Raw genomic sequence first — 20,213 nt, 5'->3', positions numbered from 1 at the left:
ACGCTTATTCGCGGATCTTTGTTAATTAAGATTTCGGTATTTATTGCGAATTTAGCAAAATGGTATAGGACTTTTCACCTCAGTTTTATTCCTTCTACCTGTCTACGAGAGATGTTAAACCAATTCTGGGACACCCTGTATATTGCAATATATTGGAACAAAATTGTTGCAATGTTTTATACATAACACAAAAAAGTGTTTTTATTTATAAGTGTCTGTTTTTTTTAACACTCAGATATACGTTCCTCTAGCAATTCGAAAGAATTCATAATTGCCAAGACGGATCGCAGAAGGAATCGTAGCGCATACCACAGAATGCTCGAGCGAAAGAGGAATGCTCTTTCTGTTGTCCTAAAGATATAACTACCAGTTTAGAAATAGGAATATATTTTTAGCGTCGAGTTTTTTTAGGACCTCAATATATAATCATATCGCACGTCCATTAATGCGAGTACTTAACCACGTGTGTTACGAATGAGCTTCATGTTTCTATTAATTTTTTAACACATATCTTTCTATTTGAGTTACATGAACGCAATTGTCGCGATATAAATCAAAGCAATCGCGTAGATTTATTATTTACAATAGCAATTGTTATATATGTATGCATAAACAACATCATTGAGACTGAATCTAGTTGTTCGTACGGCGATTAAATTTGAAAAAATAATTATTTGCAAATTTAAAGCGTGTAAAAGGAAAAAAGAAAAAAGCACACGAGCGATCATCAAGCCAGATCTGCGAGCTCGTTGGGTTTATTATTAGATCGGCTCGTTGATCGTTTGTTCGTCTCTCCCCTCCTCTAGGTTTTTTCCCAGGAAAAGCGCCGCGAATAAACGATCCGTGAGACACGAGACAATCGTGCGAATCGCACCGCAAACCGTAAACAGAAATAGACGCGACTACCATCGAAGAAAACGCGTTTACATTGTTTTCCAATCTCTTTCCTCCTCTCTCGTTTCTTCGTAAATTGCAAATGCACGAAATCGTAATATACATTTCAGAGTCCGCCACTAGCGAGAAGCGAGGTTTGAAACGCAGTGCGGCTTTCGATTAAACTTACATCCGCTTGCACATAACCTAGACAGCTTTATACCGCAAACATGTCAGGCGATTTAAAAACATCATAAATTTAAAAACTCAAAGGATTAAAGAGTTTTGCAACCCGTGTCCCTAGAAATAATTGCAATACGCGTCTTAGCAAAACAATTAGAAAAAAAAAAAATCATGTGTTTGTTCCTTTCTATCTTTGCACAATGCGTATATAGTAGTTTACGTTACAGTTTCGTCCTACGTTGACTTGTACTACTCGCACAATAAGCACTTCCTCCAGGAATATTTTTTAATTCTTGTTTGACTAATAAGAAGGGCTAATGCCGGACGTTTTTGCCAGGTGTATTGCATTATATATTTTTAAGTCTTTATTATTTCCCAACGTTTCTTTACTTTATTTTGAAGTCATCCTCAAGGGGACTTGAATTGAATATCGTTCACTACACAGTTATAACGTGTCAAAAAGATTGACAAAAGAACATGTCAGTAGAAAATGGTCATTGTAAGATAAAATTGAGACTGTGTTTAATGTCACGTAAGATGAAATTGAGACTGAATATTTGTAATTTAACAAAAAAATTAAACCTCACACACGTGAAGTTTGCAATCGAACGCGTTTATAATACTCTAAGAAACCAAAGTCTCGCGTGTTAGTTCACCATCCAAAAGATTTCACGAATTGTGCCAATTGTCAAGGACATCTATCACTATTGCTATACACATTCAAATGACCTGTCGTCTATCATCTTCAACATGTCTAACACATTTTATAGCCCTATGTCGATTTTTCGCTACTGAATGAGGCCGTTTTAAGCCCGGCCTACCTCGTGTCGCCGTGTTCCTCCGCACCATTCCGGTGGGGGCGTAGGTCCTGCCTCGGTTTGAGGACAGGGGTCAGCCCCCATTTCTCGATGAACTCTATGCGGGAAATCTTGGCGCTTCGCGGCGGTTACGAGAGGGGGCGAGTCCCCCTCCCGAGCCCCATGCCACCGGAGAGCGGTGCACCCCCGCACAACACGCACCCTTCGATGGTTCCTCCCCGCCACTCTCACGCCGCTCTTGCCTACTCTTCTTTGTTTCCACTTGCACTATCTCTTGCTCCTTTTTTTTCTCACATGCACATTGCCTCGAACCGTTGCTCTTTCATCCCGTTGCTGCTTCTTTTATTTTTAGCAAACTCGTCTCCTGTCACGGACACCACTATACATCACGAGGACTACCATCCGACGTAGTATCACGATTGCACCGAGATTACCGCGATCATCATTTCTGATCAGTGAGTTAGCGGCGGCAGCGCAGAATGCACGACCAAAATGGCTGCTCCTGCCTCTGTCTACTCTCCTCTTGGCTGTCCGGCTCTCTCTCTTGGCTTTCTCCTATCACTTCGCCAGTTTAATTTTCTCCTTTCCGCGTCTATTTTCGTCCCCCAATTATCAACCAAATCCTTCCGTCTTGACGTTTCTCACTCTTTTTGTCTTCCGCCCTTTTCACACCGACAGAAACTTTCTACGCGAGAGAGCACGTAGCAGAATAAATAGTATTGGAATCCTCCAATTAAACAGTTTAATAACAGTGATATCCTCGCACATCTTGCCGATCATTCTCGATCACTGACGTTTGACGTCAAGGATGACCGAGATCGTATTAAAATGAGCGGGACGCGGCGATGGGCCGTTTTGTCCAGGTTATCTCGGATTAATCATCGTCAAGGAGGCGTCCTACCTTCTCTCGGCAATGTGTGTGTAAGTGTGTAAGTGTGTGTGTGTGAGTGTATGTGTATGTGTATGTGTGTGACAACGCCTTCCCAGAACACCTCACTGCACCTTGCAGCTCACACGATTGTACTCAGCTCCACCGAAGTCGCGGGCATCGTCGCGTACGCACTCCTCCGCGAAACTGGCACTCGTGCGCGCTAGCACCACCGTTCGTCCACGGGTTCCCCGAGTTGCTCGCTCTTTCTCTCTCTCTCTCTCTCTCTTTCTCTCTCTCGTGTGCCGCACGGCGCTCGCGCGCGTATTCTTCGCGCGTATCTACGACCGGCCACGAGGCGCGGGCGGGAGGACCAGGGAGTGTTCTCTCCGACTCCACCTTCGCGCTGCGCCGACGAGAACTCGTCTGAGGACACCACACTGATGCTCTGAACTCCTTTTCCGTTTCTCACCTTCCTCCGCTCACCTTCGGCTATTTCTCTCTCTTCTTCTTTCTCACGGTAGCTGGATGGAGATGGCGTAGGTCGTCGGTAGTGGGAGCACGACGCATGGGGGAGTATCGCGAATCGAAGACAGAAGCGACTCGCTTCCGCCGTGCTGTCTTCCTCGTCGTCGCGCGCTTCGCTCACTGGAGCGGCCGGAAAGCTGCGCACGTCCCCCTGCGCGCGGGGATGATGTCGTCTTCCTTTTCGTCACCCCACCCCTCTCCCTGAGAGAACACGGCGGCTACCCTCTGTCGCTTGCTCCCTCTCGTGCACAAATCCCCCTTTCTCGCCCCGCGACCAAGTTCTATCCCCGCGCGTCTTCTACACGGAACTTGCACATCTCCATGTTCAACCGCTGCCGTTCTATGCCACGTTATGCTATACCACGTCACGCTACGCCGCGTCTTCTCTCTGTCACGTTTGTCCTGATCATGTAGTGTGGCGTGCGACCACAAAGCGTGTACTTTCTATGCGCCGAAGACATGCAAATCTTTCGTCGATCTGTCTTCAATTTTCTTCCAGTTTTTACAACAGACGTGCGTTTAATTCGGTCCGATTAGGTTCGTCGTATGTACTTACTATCGATCCTTTTTTTAGCTTGCTTCCCAATCAGCTCTTATAATCTTCAGTTAACATACGATTTTTCTAAGGTACTTAATTATCATTGAAAATGAAAATATGCAAATGTATAACTACAAAATGCATGCCATTTATGACTCGATTTTTTATTAAGCGCGATTTGCGCAAATGTATTCTTTCGTATGAATTACGTATCACAACGTGACGTAATTTGCGCCCCAAAAAAATTGGCAAACTTAATCTGTTTTATCACTTCTAAGTAGTTTGGTTATTTATGCGACAACAGTTGAATAATTTATCAACTTCTTTAACGGAGAAAAATGCTTATGTAAGTTTTTAACTTTCGTACAACACTTTTCGCGAACGATTCTCATTTTCGAAAGGTCGAAAAGAATAAGTCTAGCATCGGCCTAACGATCTGTCAAACATAACCTTATCCCCAGAGAACACGAGGTTTCAACTATCAGACTGAGAAGATCAATGGCTGTTGCGTAATCATGCCGAGCAACGAGGTGCACCCCATCCCACCTCCCAGCGTATTCTCCACAACTCTCCCCGCACACCACTCCAGAGGTTCTACTCTTCTCCCCCCTCTGCGGATAAGGCAGACCGCTTGCCGCGTTCGAGGATGAGAGAGGGTTAACACGCTGTGAAAAAGAGTGGGTGGTTCGCGCGAATATAAGAGTAGTAAGGACGAAAAGAGCAAAAGAGAACAACGAGGACAAACTCGGTAACCGGGGGATCCTTGTGCCAGCAAGAATATAACAGCAGACGACGCCCGTTTTCGTTATACCATCCTCGTTGTCGTCGTCATCGTCGTCGACAACGAGACTCGCGAGTTTTCATGTCCGCCACAATCATGTGTACCGCATAGAGCGTAAGACGCGCAAAGCTTTTGTTGGAAATACACATATATATGTACCCTCCCACGATATATTCAAAGAATAAAACAATCACATAGCTGCTGTAAGTCTTGCAATTTAGTGTAGCAATTTTCTGACGTAATTTTATTAAAAACTTTGCAAACGCAACGAACAAATACGTAATACCGATTTGTCGACGGCTGTGATGAACTTTGGCCAAACTTGGCGCATAATCATGCTGCAATTCTAGTCGGACTGCGACGGTCCAATAGTATGCATGGTTATTGATACGCGAGTAGTATATGTTCAGTTCTATTAAACCAATCCCAAGAAATTTCGATTCGATGAACACAATTGAAATCGAGAATATATATTACTTAGCTTCTCGAAAATGGGTCTTCGTATAGAAAGCGATCTTATATATTTTGATAATTAAACTTTTCGAGAGAACTGATCGGTAATTCCCTTAAATGTCCGGCTTATTTCCGCGCTAACTACTTAAAACTCACCACGGTAACTAGCCTACCGCGGAATTGAGAACTCGTCACTTCGGCGCGTTGCAAATCTGATAAACGCCAGTCTACCGGCGCGCCGCGCGCGCTCGTCGAGTTGCAACTCCAACTCCACGACCTGGCGCATCTCCTTCCGTGACTCACATCAGCTAGCAAGCAACGAAGCGACCTACATACATCGACTAACGTACCATTTCGCGTAGACGAAAGCCTCGCGAAAGTTTCCCTCGGCACATTTCCTAGAGTAGAAGGAAATAATAGTGGCATTGCAGCATAACAGCATTGATCCTGGTTCTCTCTCTCTCTCTCCCTCTCTCTCTCTTTCTCTTTTTTTCTTTTTGTTCATGTAAATCGTTTCTAATGCGTGTAACTGATACATCACTGGTATATCATTGATAATAGTCCAATATAAAAGAAACAAAGAATATATGTTGCAAGATTTTATACATACACACTGGCACATTTATGTACTCGCTACGACTAAAATTAAGAAAAGAGTGAAAAATCTATGTATAATTTTGTTTTCATCATTTCTCCACACGAACGAGCGAAGGAGAGAGATAATATAATTTTCTGTTACATGATTTTAAATTTGTCTCATTGTCTCTTTCTTTTTCTTTGTTTTATTTTTTTACAGTTTTATTTTTCGACATTTTTTTTTTTTTTTTTTATATACATGTCCTTTTGTATTTTGCTCTCTCTTTTTGTACTTATTTATTCATTATTTTCATTTATTTAATGCTTCTCTCTCTCTCTCTCTCTCCTATATTCCACTTTTTATTAAAAACAATATCCATTCCCTTGTTTTCCACTCTCGTCGTTTACACTGTTTTGGATACACAAGTTTTTTCTCTACCCCCTTCGCTGTTCCTCGCACTGTCTTTCTCAAGATATTTTTCTTTTCTCTCTTTTTCCTGATATACATCTCATTCTCCGATGATTCTCTCTTTGTCTCGCTGGATCTCTTCTCGTCGCACTAACCGCACGCAATCAATACATCCCCTTCCACTCGTACCCCTACCACAAGCCTCCATCCCGACTTCCACTCTTGATCCTGGCCCGCCAACGATGCTGCTACTCTTGTTACATTTATCTTCTTTTCTCTGTCTCTCTTTCTCTCTTACCATCATTTTTGACACTATTAAATTTTAAACAATATATTAAATAAACATTATATTTACAATAAGATAAGTAAATAAGGTCGTTGTCGAGCACAAACCGCGCGATTGGTATATTATTCAATATTATTATATTATTCATTATTATTGGTTTATCATTCCAATATTACATAAATTATATGTGCGAATATATGTTTCGATCTCGAACGACGGAGACTTCTTCAGTTGCGATTAAATAAAAAATGTACAAAGAAAGAAGCGCAGAGATTTCTCATATTTTTTTTTCCCGCAAGATACTCCCGCAATATATTCTCGCAAGACACTCGTTATGATGATAGAATAATTCATACGTTACAACAGTCGCCTGGTCGTCCATGGGAATAAAATGTGAGTCCTGCGAAAAGCACACACACTATAGATAACGCAAATGGCAATAGAGACGACTATTTACTTGCAGCTTTCCGTCGCGTGAAATCAACTGTCAGGAAAGAGTTAAGGCAGTTGTATATAATAGTTCTCCCACCAATGCGAGAGGAATCGCCGTTGCGTATTAAAAATTTCATGCTGCTCAAAAGCACGACAGATAATTGAGCGGCACGAATGTTGTTAGTGTGTTCTTTAAATCCTGTGTGAAGCTGCCTTTCGGTCTGTTCCGCATATGACGCATCGCATTCATTATCAATTCAGTCTATAAACAATGTTCGCGTTGCTTTCATGGAGAAGTGATGTTCTTGCGGTTTCTAATTAATCTGTTGAGTCTGTTGAAGCATTTATATCCTATCATAAGGTCCATGTCCTTGAAAGAATGACTGACGGATTTGGAAATATTTTTAATGTAAAGGAAAACAACAATGTTTCTCACATCGTGCTCAGTCCCTCCGCTGCCAGCATGTTTAGAGAAAATTTTTTAATTCTCTTATTTATACTCTCAAAAATCAGACTCAGGAGGGTATCCGTTGTCAAGTAAAATATTAACACAAAAAATGATGTTCTTCTCGTGGAAATCAGGGTGAGATAAAAGCAGGGCTCCATCCACGAGGCTGTAGATCATGCCTTTTTTATGGCACAAAGAATGGTGGGAATAGAATGAAAGATATCTACCCGAGAAAGTTTTTTCTGTGTGACTAATCTAATGTTAAAGAACCATTAGGGTTAATGATGGCAAGATCTAGAAAATCTAATACAATTGTTTTGTTCTTTTTCAACGGTGAATCTCAATCTGTCATGGAACTAATTGAATACTTCCACAATGTGCTCAGTCAAATTCTCCGGAGCTGCCAAAAGAATGTCATCGACATACCGATAATAGAAAGCAGGCAGACGGATCCCAATAGTACGAAGAGCCTCGTTCTCTAAGTCCTGCATAACCAAATCAGCAATAACAGGAGACAACGAAGAGCCCATAGGTGTGCCATCTGTTTGTAGATCACATTATTGAAAGTACAAAATGTGAAAGATGGAACAAAGGTTCGTTGCGATTAAAAATTCATCGATTTGTTATACTTACAATAAATATATATTTGTTTACCTTGTCTATTTCTTGTTTTACCTTGTTTATGCTTTTGTTTTTTTTCTTTTTCTTATTCTCGCGCAACTACAGAAATTCCCACAGGTCTCTCCTACTCTTCGCCGCTTCTCTCCCTCGTTCTTTTTCTCGTACATCTTTCACCATGGCCGAGTCAGCTGATCCGCTGAGATTCTTCGCCACCATAAAGCCAAGGTCAGTATAGTTCTTCAAAGAGCGCGCGTCAGGCCGTAAATGTGGCTACTTGTGCAGCCGCATTATTATATTTCAAGTAATTTATAAATAAACGATTCGAAACAAGACGATTTATAAAAATTAATTGTAATAAAATTACGTATCTTTTTATTTAATACGGTTAATCTCACATTCTATTTATAATAAAAAACCACGAATTATGTACGATAAACAAAAATCACATCGAAAGAAAAAGCCAGTACTTATCGCGAATAAACTTTTCTGAAGAGTTTTCTTGCGTGCGTCGCGGCAATTTGCTGGCCCTGCGCTAAGTAAGCTAAGACCGCTTCAAAATAGAACGTTTTGCAGGGGGATAGTGAAACAAAGCTGTGTAACGTGACGTTCAGTTCTTAAAACCGGCAAGGTTTTTAATGATTTGCGATATTCCGTGGTGAAATATATGTCGTGTACACTCGTAGTTACTCGTTAATGAAATAAAGCTCCTTTGTCACATACACGATATCGGTCAAGACGTTAACTCTATAACGCGCACATCTGTCACTAAAATTTGTTTTGTATCAAGAAGCAATCTTAAATGTTAAACTTTTCGAACTAAATAACGTCGAATCGCTTTATTATTCGAAATAAATGACAGCTAATAAAAATTACATCGTGTATAATTGAATGATTCATTGGAAACGGACGATTCAAAACTTTTTCACTCCGTCGAACGTCGTCGTCGGAGTTATGAAACGCCTCGAACGGGAAGTTCTTTGTGAGGAACGAACGTCAACGTCAACATTGAACAAAAACCAGCACGTCCGTTCGAGAGTAACGAGAGACTATAGAAATTAATTTCCCTTCCCGTTCGTTCGAGTTTACCAAACGAGTGGATGCATAAAGCTACTTTTCTTCTTGAAAATGATCATTGATCTACAAAGCTGGTTTTCTTCTTTCTTGCGCGTACTTCTTTTAGACGCTACATAACCTAACCTAATCATTATCAAAGATAACTTTTTTTCTTGACGCGTTTATTGTGTCGTCTATTACTTGCGGGAAAACTTGAAATGCCGCGATAATAAATTGTGTATAAATTTGCAACTTTTCAAACTCTCCGAAAAAACTGTGTCGTACTTTACGTTTTTTTTTTCATAATTCGATAACGATTTTGCAACAAGACGATTTCTGCAATTCGTCGCAGCGCACTGACGGAATTCGCGGTCGAAAGTTAAAACACGTCGATAAACATGAACGTATTTGGGCCATCGAAATTTGGTCCGCAGCGGCGCGATGTGGAGCTACGCCAACATTGTGCAGACCCTACAGCTAAAGACTAAAAAGCATCAAATATCATGTCATATTATTCTAATAATTACAGAATGTAACTTGTTTGTTAAGTATAAAAAAAAAAAAAAATGCTTAATCGAATGGTTAAACAGATTGTCTGATAAAACACTTCACTTCCTGAAGCGGGACATTAAACTCTACCCAACGAAAAAGAAATTATCAAGGACCGGTCGCGCCAAAGAAGACAATAGGAAGAGACGTACATCGCTGGATGCACTCGACGATTGATCTCAGTGAGAGCTTCTTTAGCGACGAAAGTGTTGGAGGATCCACATTTTGCGCAACAGGAGATTAAACGAGCCGAGATAACGCGAGTAACTATGACTCTGTTGCACAATATATATATTCGTGATACATATAACATTTCTTTACTAAATAAAATATAAAGCTTTGCAAAACAAAATTAGATCGAACAAAAATTGAATTATTTTTCATCTCTCTCTTTTATTGTTTCTGTAGTTTTATCTATTTGTGATTTTATAATATTTAAAATACTTCAACAGAATATTTTATTATTATTTGGAATCGTTGTTATTCGGTAGCGCTTTTGTGGTGCAAGCGTGTGCAAAGTATCTCTTGTCGCAGCTTTGGACGATTTGGGAATCGGGATCATTCTGGGCGTTTCATTGATACCTAGGAGCGTATTCACATGGTAACCAGAGTCAACCGCTCCCACCGTGTGGCTGCGAGCAGGGAAGCTGACCTAGATAAGTGTGCCCGCGACCTGGTTTGCCCCATCTTTGCCGAAGCCGGTGAATGGATCCGACATGACGCACACACCATCCTCATAACCTCTCACTCATTCTCTCTCTCTCTCTCTCCCTCTCTCTCTCTCTCTTTCTCTCTTTCTCTCTCTTTGTCCGACACACAAATATGACATACACGTGCATCTAGCTCTTCTCTCTCAATCCATAACCTTATTTCCTTTACGTAACGACGGGGGGATCCACGTAAGAGACCTCTCCCGACGTAACTCCCGTCGCTATTTCCCAGTGCCATCATCGATTCATGTTTCCCAACAATCACGTGTACCGCCCCATACTAGCGCGCTGTAACTTTCCTGTAATAGCGTAATTATCGACGCTTTGTTGGCTCCCAGATTGTGACCGCGAGTCAAATAAATAAAATTCAACTCTTCTATTCTTTTTTTCTTTTTTCTCGCTATTATACATTGCAAGTGAGAACAAAACAACGAAGAAATGCCGAGTCTGAAGCTGAAGTTGAGTTGTGAACGTAGTAATTTTTTTTTGTAAATGCGATCGTATTTTATTCGCACAACATGGCTAATAGGTAATGACAATAGTATCGAGTTACTAATCGTTCTCTCGGAAATGATTCTTTCGAGTATTATTTACTTTGTTTAGCGTAATTGTATCTCGTGAGAAATACGCGAGGTTGTTAAGTGTAACCGCATGAGTTTGTTATGTATAACGTTCTTTTTTTCTTTTTTCTCGCTATTATACATTGCAAGTGAGAACAAAACAACGAAGAAACGCCGAGTCTGAAGCTGAAGTTGAGTTGTTAACATAGTAATTTTTTTTTTTGTAAACGCGATCGTATTTTATTCGCACAAGTTGGCTAATAGGTAATGACAATAGTATCGAGTTACTAATCGTTCACTCGGAAATTTGTTGATTCTTTCGAGTATTATTTACCTTGTTTAGCGCAATTGTATCTCGTGAGAAATATGCGAGGTTGTTAAGTGTAACCGGATGAGTTTGTCATGTATAACGTAATATGCTGAAAATAAAGTAGAATTAAATGATTCTCAAGAACTCTTATTATTTGTGAAAATGTCTTCAAAAAAATTGCATTGTTTTTCACAAAATGTTTGCCGTTAAATTTCAAAATTATCTAAACTCAACGATTTAATAGATAAATCCTCAGAATGCGAATCTAATTGTAGCCGGTGGCTTCTCATTTGCACACCAGCCCACCGTTCTTATTCTATTCTCTTAGAATAACCGACCGGATCACTCGGTAATAACGTCGTACGACTGTTAAATATCACGGATATATCCGCCGGAATATTTGCTTTGCTACAAAATGCGAATTGTAACTTGTTTCTACAGGAAATTTAAGAGAAATGTCGAAGCGGACATTATTAATGAGACGCGATTTCTAGAAATCAAAGAGCTCTGTCTGAGAATCTCGCGAACTCTATTCTCATTTATTATGTCAAACGTGAAATAAACAATGAGGCTGAGACAATAACGAGACGAGAATAAAAAACCAGTCGCTTAGCACTAACAAAAGAACCAAAAACAACTTCAGACATTTTTGTTTTTTTAGGTTACGTGCGTATGTTTTGTGTTCGACGAAGAAATAAAAAATGTTTTCACACGTAGCAACTTATGTTATTAAGATCAATTACTTCCTTTTAATTTTTCTTTTTTCTAAGATTTTTTTCAGCATTATAATCTTTTCTGCGCGTATGTTTTTTTCTTGGATCTCAAGATACGTACAAAATTTTCCTCGAATATCCTGCAATTCGATCAATATGCTCGCGCGTGGAATGGCAATAAATAAGAAGAAGAAATCACACGTAAACAAAAAGAAGACATCCCGCAAATTTGTTCAGACCGCCATTAAGCACGACTCGATTCCTCGTTTCACCGCGAGATGGCGACAAACATCGGCCAGTTCTCGCTACTTTTATCGACCTCACTTGTATTATGTCATCCCGCAAATGGTCACTGATCAATGTGTGTGTTTTTGATTCCTATTTAAGATACAAAATATCAAAATCCCTTCAAAATAACAGCGCGCGTCATATCAATTGTTTTGGGAGAAATTCGAGTGTATCGATTGAAATGATAACATCTTGCATTTTTATTTATACATACTTTTCCCAATTATATAAGCACCTGAATAACTTTTTTGCAAATTTTATTTCAGTAATTTTTACGCACACACGTATTATTTGGCGTACAAATTCGTTGGTGTATAAATACACAAATAGAAATGCGCAAACTCGGATGTTAATGAAATTGGGCGCTGATGTCCGCGATTTCCGGTGAATTTGTCGAGCAAACTTCAACCGGATATTACAGGGAAGCTGGAGCGTGCCATGTCGCGTAAACACGAGTCTGATGAGTGTACAAACAAGCGAACGTTAGTTTTGAAAATAGAGAAAGAGAGAGAGAGAGAGTGGGAAAGAGAGATATGCAACGAGCATTCTGCTTTTCTTGCTATAAGTGAAGATATAAGAATTTGGGAATGTACAAGTTTATTTTTACAAAACAAAGCAAAATCAATATAAGAGTTTTATATTATAATTTTGCTACTTCAAGCACAATACCGCAATTAATCCCAAACAAAAACTTTGCTTTGTTTAAGTTTGGTTGCGATTCTATTGATATCTATGAGAAATTTGACTCATCCTCTCGATCGATCCAGAGAAGGAAGAGATGTGAGTAATGGCATATTATCCAAACCCGATAAAGCGCGACAGAAAAGATATCTCTTTTTTGTTTTTCTCCCTTGTTTAAAAGGAAAAGGATTATGCGCAGTAACTTTATCGACACGGCTCTTCGTGAAGTATATCGCGACAGGAAGTTGAAGTGGAACATCACATGTATTCAAAATATGTTCGCAAACGATTGCAATTGTTGTTTACCTCTTACTATACTAGTAGTCGGAATGGAACTTTGAATCAGTCCCAAATGAGGATGCTAACATACTATTTTTATAATGCTGCGTGTGCGAGAGTGCACTTGGGGGTTAACAATGTACGCAGTCATACGTGATGTGTAGTTGTTGTTACGGGATGATAACAGGTGGAAACAAGCAGAAAGATGAGGGGAGAAGAGAGAGAGAGAAAGAGAGAGAGAGCGAGAGCGAGAGAGAGATGGAAAACGAGAGACATGGAAAATATGTCGCGAATAATTGTGCCCCGCGACACGGATCGATGAATATTCCAGTCACATAGGAGAAACCTGTGAATCGTGTGCGTGTCCCTGTGTATATAGTTTATATAAAATGATCTCCACAAATGGAACATGAATAAGAGTTTTTAAAAGAAAATTTAAAAAAGAATTTTTTATCGCGATAAATAAAAATTAAAACGTTAAAATACTTGGAAACCAGAAACATTTATGGACCCGTTAATAGAGAAAAAAACTGCTTCAATTAAAATAAGTTTTTTGTAAAAGAAATTATATAGAAGAAGTCAGAAACTCTGTAATTTTTATTTGTTAAAAAAATAACTTGTTTTTGTGACTACAATACTTTTACATATTATTATTGTGCATCTTTTTAAAATGTTGATCTAAAAATTTTGCATAATATAAGTTATTGTAAGAAGCGGAAAAATATGCGATAAAAATAATTACATCTCCACACATGCACTGCAACATACCTCTGACAGATATCAAAGCAGTCGGTAAGAAAGAAACCATTAATTGCGCTATGCTACTATACCTCTTGCAGGAACCGTCCTGTCGATATTATGCATCATCTAACTCGTGTTATCATGATTTTTAGTAAAGATAGAACAAAGTGTACAACAATAGGATATTATGTATAAACAAACAAATAATCTATATGCAATTACATATTATATATAGATTGCATTTTTTTTAATATATAGTTCATAAATTGTAATCGTGATATAACGCATGAATTTCGCAAATAACGCTTAATTAATCATCAACAAATATGCAAATAAATATCAAATATATATGATTTATTAGTCAAACAAGTGTGAGTGCTAAATACCCTTTGTCATGTATATTTTTGTGTATATATATCATTACTTATTCTATCAAAAATATTAAAAAGCTATTTTTTACTGATCTTTAATTAATGCGTTTTTTAATCAATATTCTCTCCATTACAACAAAAAACATTAACCGCTATGTTAAAATGTCGTAACTATAGTAGAATGGTAATTTTTTTCTAGATAACTAAATCTTGTTACAGCTGTATGTGCATTTGTTTAGGCCACCTATTTTTTGATCGACCTTGATTGTTGTTTTATAACTTTCTTTTATACCGTTTTCTTTCGACCGCACCATAATCACGAAAGACAGGAGACAAGCAATTTCCAAAGTTTCTGGACAGCGTGCCAAGCGCCATTGTTAACCGTTGGCTCTTATTCGCCTTATCGCTTTCCTCGGGATCGGCTATTCTGTGCTATCATTCTAAGGAGATGAGGCAAAAAGAAGGTAATCGAATATTTCCGTAGATATCGATAAGAGTGAAAAATCGGCGGAAACTGTCGAAAGAAGAAGGAAAAATCGTGAATTTCAAAAGATAGATTTGTATAATTGTGTTGGAGTCGTATGTGTGTGTGTGTGTGTGTATGTATACAGTGCACTATTTGCGCAATAAGATATAATAACGAGCATTTGCGGGTTAATGTGCACGTCTTATTGGTAGCTTACACTACTGTAAGAGATACATGCTTATGTCTCGCGTCTGTTCCGGTCAACTTGATATCGGAAATCGATTATCTAACCGATGAGACACTCTCTATAATCCCGTGTGCGTGTAAAGATATTAACTCGTTATTTTTTTCTCTCTCCTTTCCTTTCTCCTTTCTCTTAGTCAGAACTCATTAGGTTTACGAAGTCTGTTATAGGTATGTACACATTGCATAAACATATGAACGTAGCTGACAAGAGAAATTTTTGACACGCACACACACCATCCGAAAATTTAAGACACTCTGCAATTTGGCAAAACTGTGATACACGCAAGTAGTGAAACAGGGCCGATTCTAAGCCATGGAGCTCCGAGGGGGGCGCGGGGCGTGACGTCACAGAGAAAAGGGTAATAACGTCGCGCGGGGGGAGGGATAATGACATTACGATGACGTCACACAGGGGCGTGGCACTGCAGGATATGACGTCACGCGGCGTCAGGAAGTGACGCGGGGGCCCTTTATGGCGACTTCACACGCGCACCAGAAGCGACGTCACACGCGGTGCAATATGGCAGCGGCAATATGGCGGTTCGACAATATGACGATTCCAAGGTATGTACTTGTTACTGCGGTAATATGCATGGTATATATTTGTAATGTTGTGTAACAATATAGCGACGCAGTTTTTAGCGAGAGAGTGCAAAGTTGCATTTTCAGTGCGGGATAACATTTTTGAATGTTGTGCAACACGTGGCACTGACGTCACAGGATATGACGTCACGCGGCGTCAGGAAGTGACACGGAGAGCCTCTTTATGACGACTTCACACGTGGCAATATGGCGGTTTGACAATATGGCAACTCCAAGGTAAGTACTTTTTTGACTGCGGTAATATGCAGGACATATATATTTTTTAATGTTGTGTAACAATTCCAAGAAATATATGGTTTTTATATAACATATATGAAAAACAGCAACTATATATTGTACATATTTTTTCGGCATGTGTCGCGATAGGTAACATTATACGCAGTGCGCGTAAAGTTGCAGTTTTAGCAAGAACGTGCAAAGTTGCATTTTTTAATTTTAGCACTTAATAATACATACATATGTACTTAATAATAAATACTACTTAGTAACTAATAGATTCTCTTTTATATTACAAGTGTGGATTTTTAATGTGTAACCTTTGATCCTACCCCAATTTCCAACTTTCTTCATAACTGTAGAAACATATATATATATATATACATAGAAAACAAAAGATCTTAATAAAAGATCCTCATAAAATCTAAACATAAAAGTGAATATTATTTAAAAAAAACTGCAACTCTGCATCTTTGCGCGCACTGCGTATTATGTTACATACCGCGGCACATACCAAAATAAATATGTACAAAAATACACAGTGTGTCATATAAGAATAAATAACTAAACTATGTATATATAAAATACATAGTTGGTGTTTCTCATATATGTTACCAACGATGCAACAGCGATATGTCAGAGTGGAGTATATGACAGTACCCCGATTTCCGACTTTCTTTATTTATTTATGAGTCAAGTAGCAAGTTTGTCATCATTAGTTTCTAATACGCAATTAGCAGGTTTTTGTTGTTATCAGCAGTTTTTTATTTAATATAGGATTTAATGTTTTTTAATATGTTGCTTTAATACGTGATCAAATCAGTGAAATCTGATATCCGACAAAAAAACTGCATATTTTGCATAATGTATGCGTTTTTACATGCATTTTGCTGAATTTATGAGTCATTTCACCATCATTTTTTTCTTCAATACGCAGTTCAGAGTTGCAAGATCGAGCAGAGAGCAACGAAAGATCGAAGCGGTGGGGATACGCACACAAGCGAGAACCACCGTTCATGTGCGCACACGGAGGGCGGTTCTCGCTTGTGCGCGTATCCCCATTGCTTCGATCTCTCGTTGCTCTCTGCTCGATCTTGCAACTCTGACGCAGTTAGCAATTTTTTGCACTCATCAGCATTTTTCTTTCATATAGGTTTACCTTACTGTTTCATATAGATTTATGGTTTCATATAGGGTTACGTTACTTTAATAAGTGATTAAATGTCGTTATTATTCGCGACGCACGAGTTGTAAAATTTATTTAAATTTTTCTTTCATGTAGGTAGGTTTGATGGTTATGTTAATGTTTCATATAGATTTATGATTTCATATAGGTTTACGTTACTTTAATACGTGCTTAAACGTCGTTATTATTCGCGACGCACGAGTTGTAAAATTTACATTAAACGATAAGTGTTTGCACACAGCGCGTCAAAAATTCGTGGAGTAGACGCGAGGGTCTAGAGGCAAAAGAAGCGGTTTTTCTTAAGAATAAATAGCGCCACAACGAGCACTGTACCAACTAACTAGTAGCAATCGTTTATCCACAACTGTGTCGCGTCATTTATCCCTAAGAAAAACCACCTAACCTCTCGCCCCTAGATCTCCGCGTCTACTTCGCGAATTTTTGACGCGCTGTGTACATGAAACCACCCACCGTAAAATTTTTGTTAACTTTAAATTCGTGTATTGAAAATATGTATTATTGACAGAACATACCCATGTAGTAAATACAAAGTTTGCACAGTTTGTTCGCGTTCTACAAGAACAAAATATCACTGATATAAGCAACGCTGTAACAGCGATTATAGACCTATAATATATAGACTGCGCGTTTGGCTGAAAAGATGTCTTCAACGTTGAGAGAGACAACATACTTTGAATAGTAACTCTTTCTCTGTCTATCAATGTCTGTAGTGGGATCAAGGCCTACTGTTTCATACCACCTAACCTACCATTACCCCTTAATCTCTTTCACTCTTCTTCCCCCCACTATTTTTCTATCCCCACTTTTCCATTACTATTCTATCAATCAGCGAAGACTTCTTTTTCCCCCACTACTTCGCCAGACAAAGATGAGGCTACTGTTCAACACCAGCTGTCTCTCTCAACGTTGAAGACATTTTTTTAACATGGAACGCGCAGTCTATATATTATACGTCTATGACAGCGATAATGTCAGAGTGGAGTGTACGACAGTAGCGCGATTATAGATTGTGAATTATTGGCATGCGCTTTAAAAGATGTTATATGATGCATAAGTAATATTTTCCATCATGAATAAAATTTAAATATAAAAAAGTGAATACTACGTCTTTGTTATTTCTCGCTAAAACAATCGCAATTACTTCGCGCTAAAAATAAAACTGCAACTTTGCACAATCTCGCTAAACACTGCAATTCTGCAACTTTAACAATATACGCGTTCTGCGTATATTGTTACATACCGCGGCACATGCCGAAAGACATATGTGCAACAATACATAGTTGCTGTAATTTCTTCCGTGGAAATATATACATAGAAACAATCTTAATAAAATTTGAATATAAAAAAATGAATAGTACGACTTTGTTAGTTCGCGCTAAAATTAAAAATGCAACTTTGCACGTTCTCGCTAAAACTGCAACTTTAGAAACAATCTTAATAAAATTTGAATATAAAAAATGAATAGTACGTCTTTGTTACTTCGCGCTAAAATTAAAAAATGCATTTTTTAAATAATTTTTTAACTACAATTTTAAATAAATAAATTTTATAAATAAATTTTATAAATTTTTATACATTGTCTAATTTTATATTAATATTTTCTTGAATATTTTAAATATTTTTTTTAGTTTATATGTTTATAAAAATAACAGAAAATTTATTAATTTCTCTGTAATTAATAAAAACCAATATAAAACTGTAGGGGTATCAATATACCAAACAACACACACACACACATTGTTCTTATTTATTTTTCAAGAATGATGTCTGTGTAAATAGGGCACCAACTACTTCCGCTACATTTAAGTTTACTACTGGCATTCTGCGTCGATTTAATTGACGCCAAAAGTAACATTGCTCTAAACTCTCTCTGCGGTACGATAAATCCTCGTTTTTTGAAAACAAGAAACAGAATCTTTACAATTCGTAGTAGTTTGGCACGATACAGTTTCGCACATTTCGTCACAATTCTGCTTTTTTGTCACTACATGTAAATAGCAACACAAATACGTTGGTATACGAATAATACCAATTTTTTTACCGATTTGAAATCTTGGAAATATAATACTAAAAAATTTAAGCAAAACATATTAATAAAACATATTACTTTTTCTCACACACAGCTTTAAAAAATTTAAAATATTATCTCATGAGAGGAAGAGAGAAAGTTTTTCACATACACATATTTTTCAGAATATATATACTTGAAGATTACAGTCATGTGACAAATGTACACATTGGCCTCCGTTGTAACTTTTCTTATGCAGTTTTACCGAGTTTTCTAGCGGAGCGCGGAGCAAGAACGCGAGATATGAGTTTCATATATTTATAACGGTGGCTATATTTGTTGTGGTCTTTAAGGTAAGCTTGCAAATGACGTCCGCGCGCGGTACAACAACGACAGAAGTTTTCTTCCCGGCGAGAGATGAATTCTTAAACGCGGCACCCGCCGCCGTTCTCCTACGTTGACGTAGTTGAGGTGAGGGTGCGCCAAAGGGGTTGTCTATATTTATAGCTCCCTCGTTCGGGAGTACAAGTTAACCCTTTTACTTTCTCTCTAGGCTTTACTTGGTAAGAGGACAATCTCTGCTTCTCATTTGCATAATTCCTAGACGCGCTATAAGGTTTTTTTAGAAATTTTTGGGTTCAATCGGTGGGATTTTGAAAATGTGAGATATACAAATCAAAGAGTGCGAACAAAAAAACCATTGTGGAGTGAAAAAGTAGAACGAGAAACTGAATATATATTTTCTTTCTTTCTGTTACACACATAAGCTTTTATCGTGTCTCTCCTTAAAAAAAAAAAAAAACTCACGTCTGATCGCGCGATGATTGTCGATGATCGGAGTGTCTGGTGTGTCGATCTTCTGAAATGCCATAGATGGCTACCGCGGCCATACCTCAGTCTCCACGTGCGCCAGCAATTCACAGAGCCTTATCAGGCTCATAATCTTCCCGCTGGACGCTGCTGTGAACGCCACAAATTTCCATCCAGCACCGAACGTCCCGATTGTATAGACGCTTCTATTTTCGGAACAAATTCTTAAACGAGCACTCGCCCGTCTCGCTCTTGACGCGAACAACGTGCACACTTCCATAAGCGGACGAGTCCACCTTCCTTCCCTAATCTCGCCGTTTAGACTCTAACCCTAAGATTTGTTGTAAATTTCAACGTTACAGGCAGTTGGAACTAAATACACGGGTGTTGTTGTGCGAATATGTGATGGTAATATTATTTATTCATGATGTATATAAATGAAGCGTAACAACGTTTCGATGCACGGTCATGCACACAGTTCTTGTTTGCGATACGACTTGTTGTAACATCTTAATTATCATCATTGTTTTGTACAAAGTTTTGTTAAACAGCACATATCTAATTTGATAAAGATCTAAACCGAAGGTC

The 20,213-nt window shown here is 38.6% G+C and overlaps 1 protein-coding gene across 6 annotated transcripts in view; it reads right to left on the bottom strand.

Moving 5' to 3' along the window:
* The window catches only part of LOC109858516 (potassium voltage-gated channel protein Shaker), a 92,294-nt gene that overhangs the window by 16,900 nt on the left and 55,181 nt on the right, over positions 1-20,213 (bottom strand). The window contains exon 1 of one of the 6 annotated variants that reach the window (XM_020435853.1): positions 19,623-19,705. The exons of 4 other annotated variants lie outside the window; for them this stretch is intronic. In XM_020435853.1, the coding sequence (XP_020291442.1) occupies positions 19,623-19,705 (83 nt within the window). Of the gene's footprint in view, positions 1-6,669; positions 6,778-19,622; positions 19,706-20,213 lie in introns of those variants that run through there. One more of the 6 variants, XM_020435856.1, reaches the window with a different exon arrangement.

The sequence above is a fragment of the Pseudomyrmex gracilis genome, unplaced genomic scaffold, assembly GCF_002006095.1.
Source record: "Pseudomyrmex gracilis isolate BER0280 unplaced genomic scaffold, ASM200609v1 scaffold_209, whole genome shotgun sequence".
Taxonomy (NCBI): Eukaryota; Metazoa; Arthropoda; class Insecta; order Hymenoptera; family Formicidae; genus Pseudomyrmex; species Pseudomyrmex gracilis.
The sequence above is the reverse complement of the archived record's forward strand: the minus strand, read 5'-3'. Positions and strand labels throughout refer to the sequence as shown.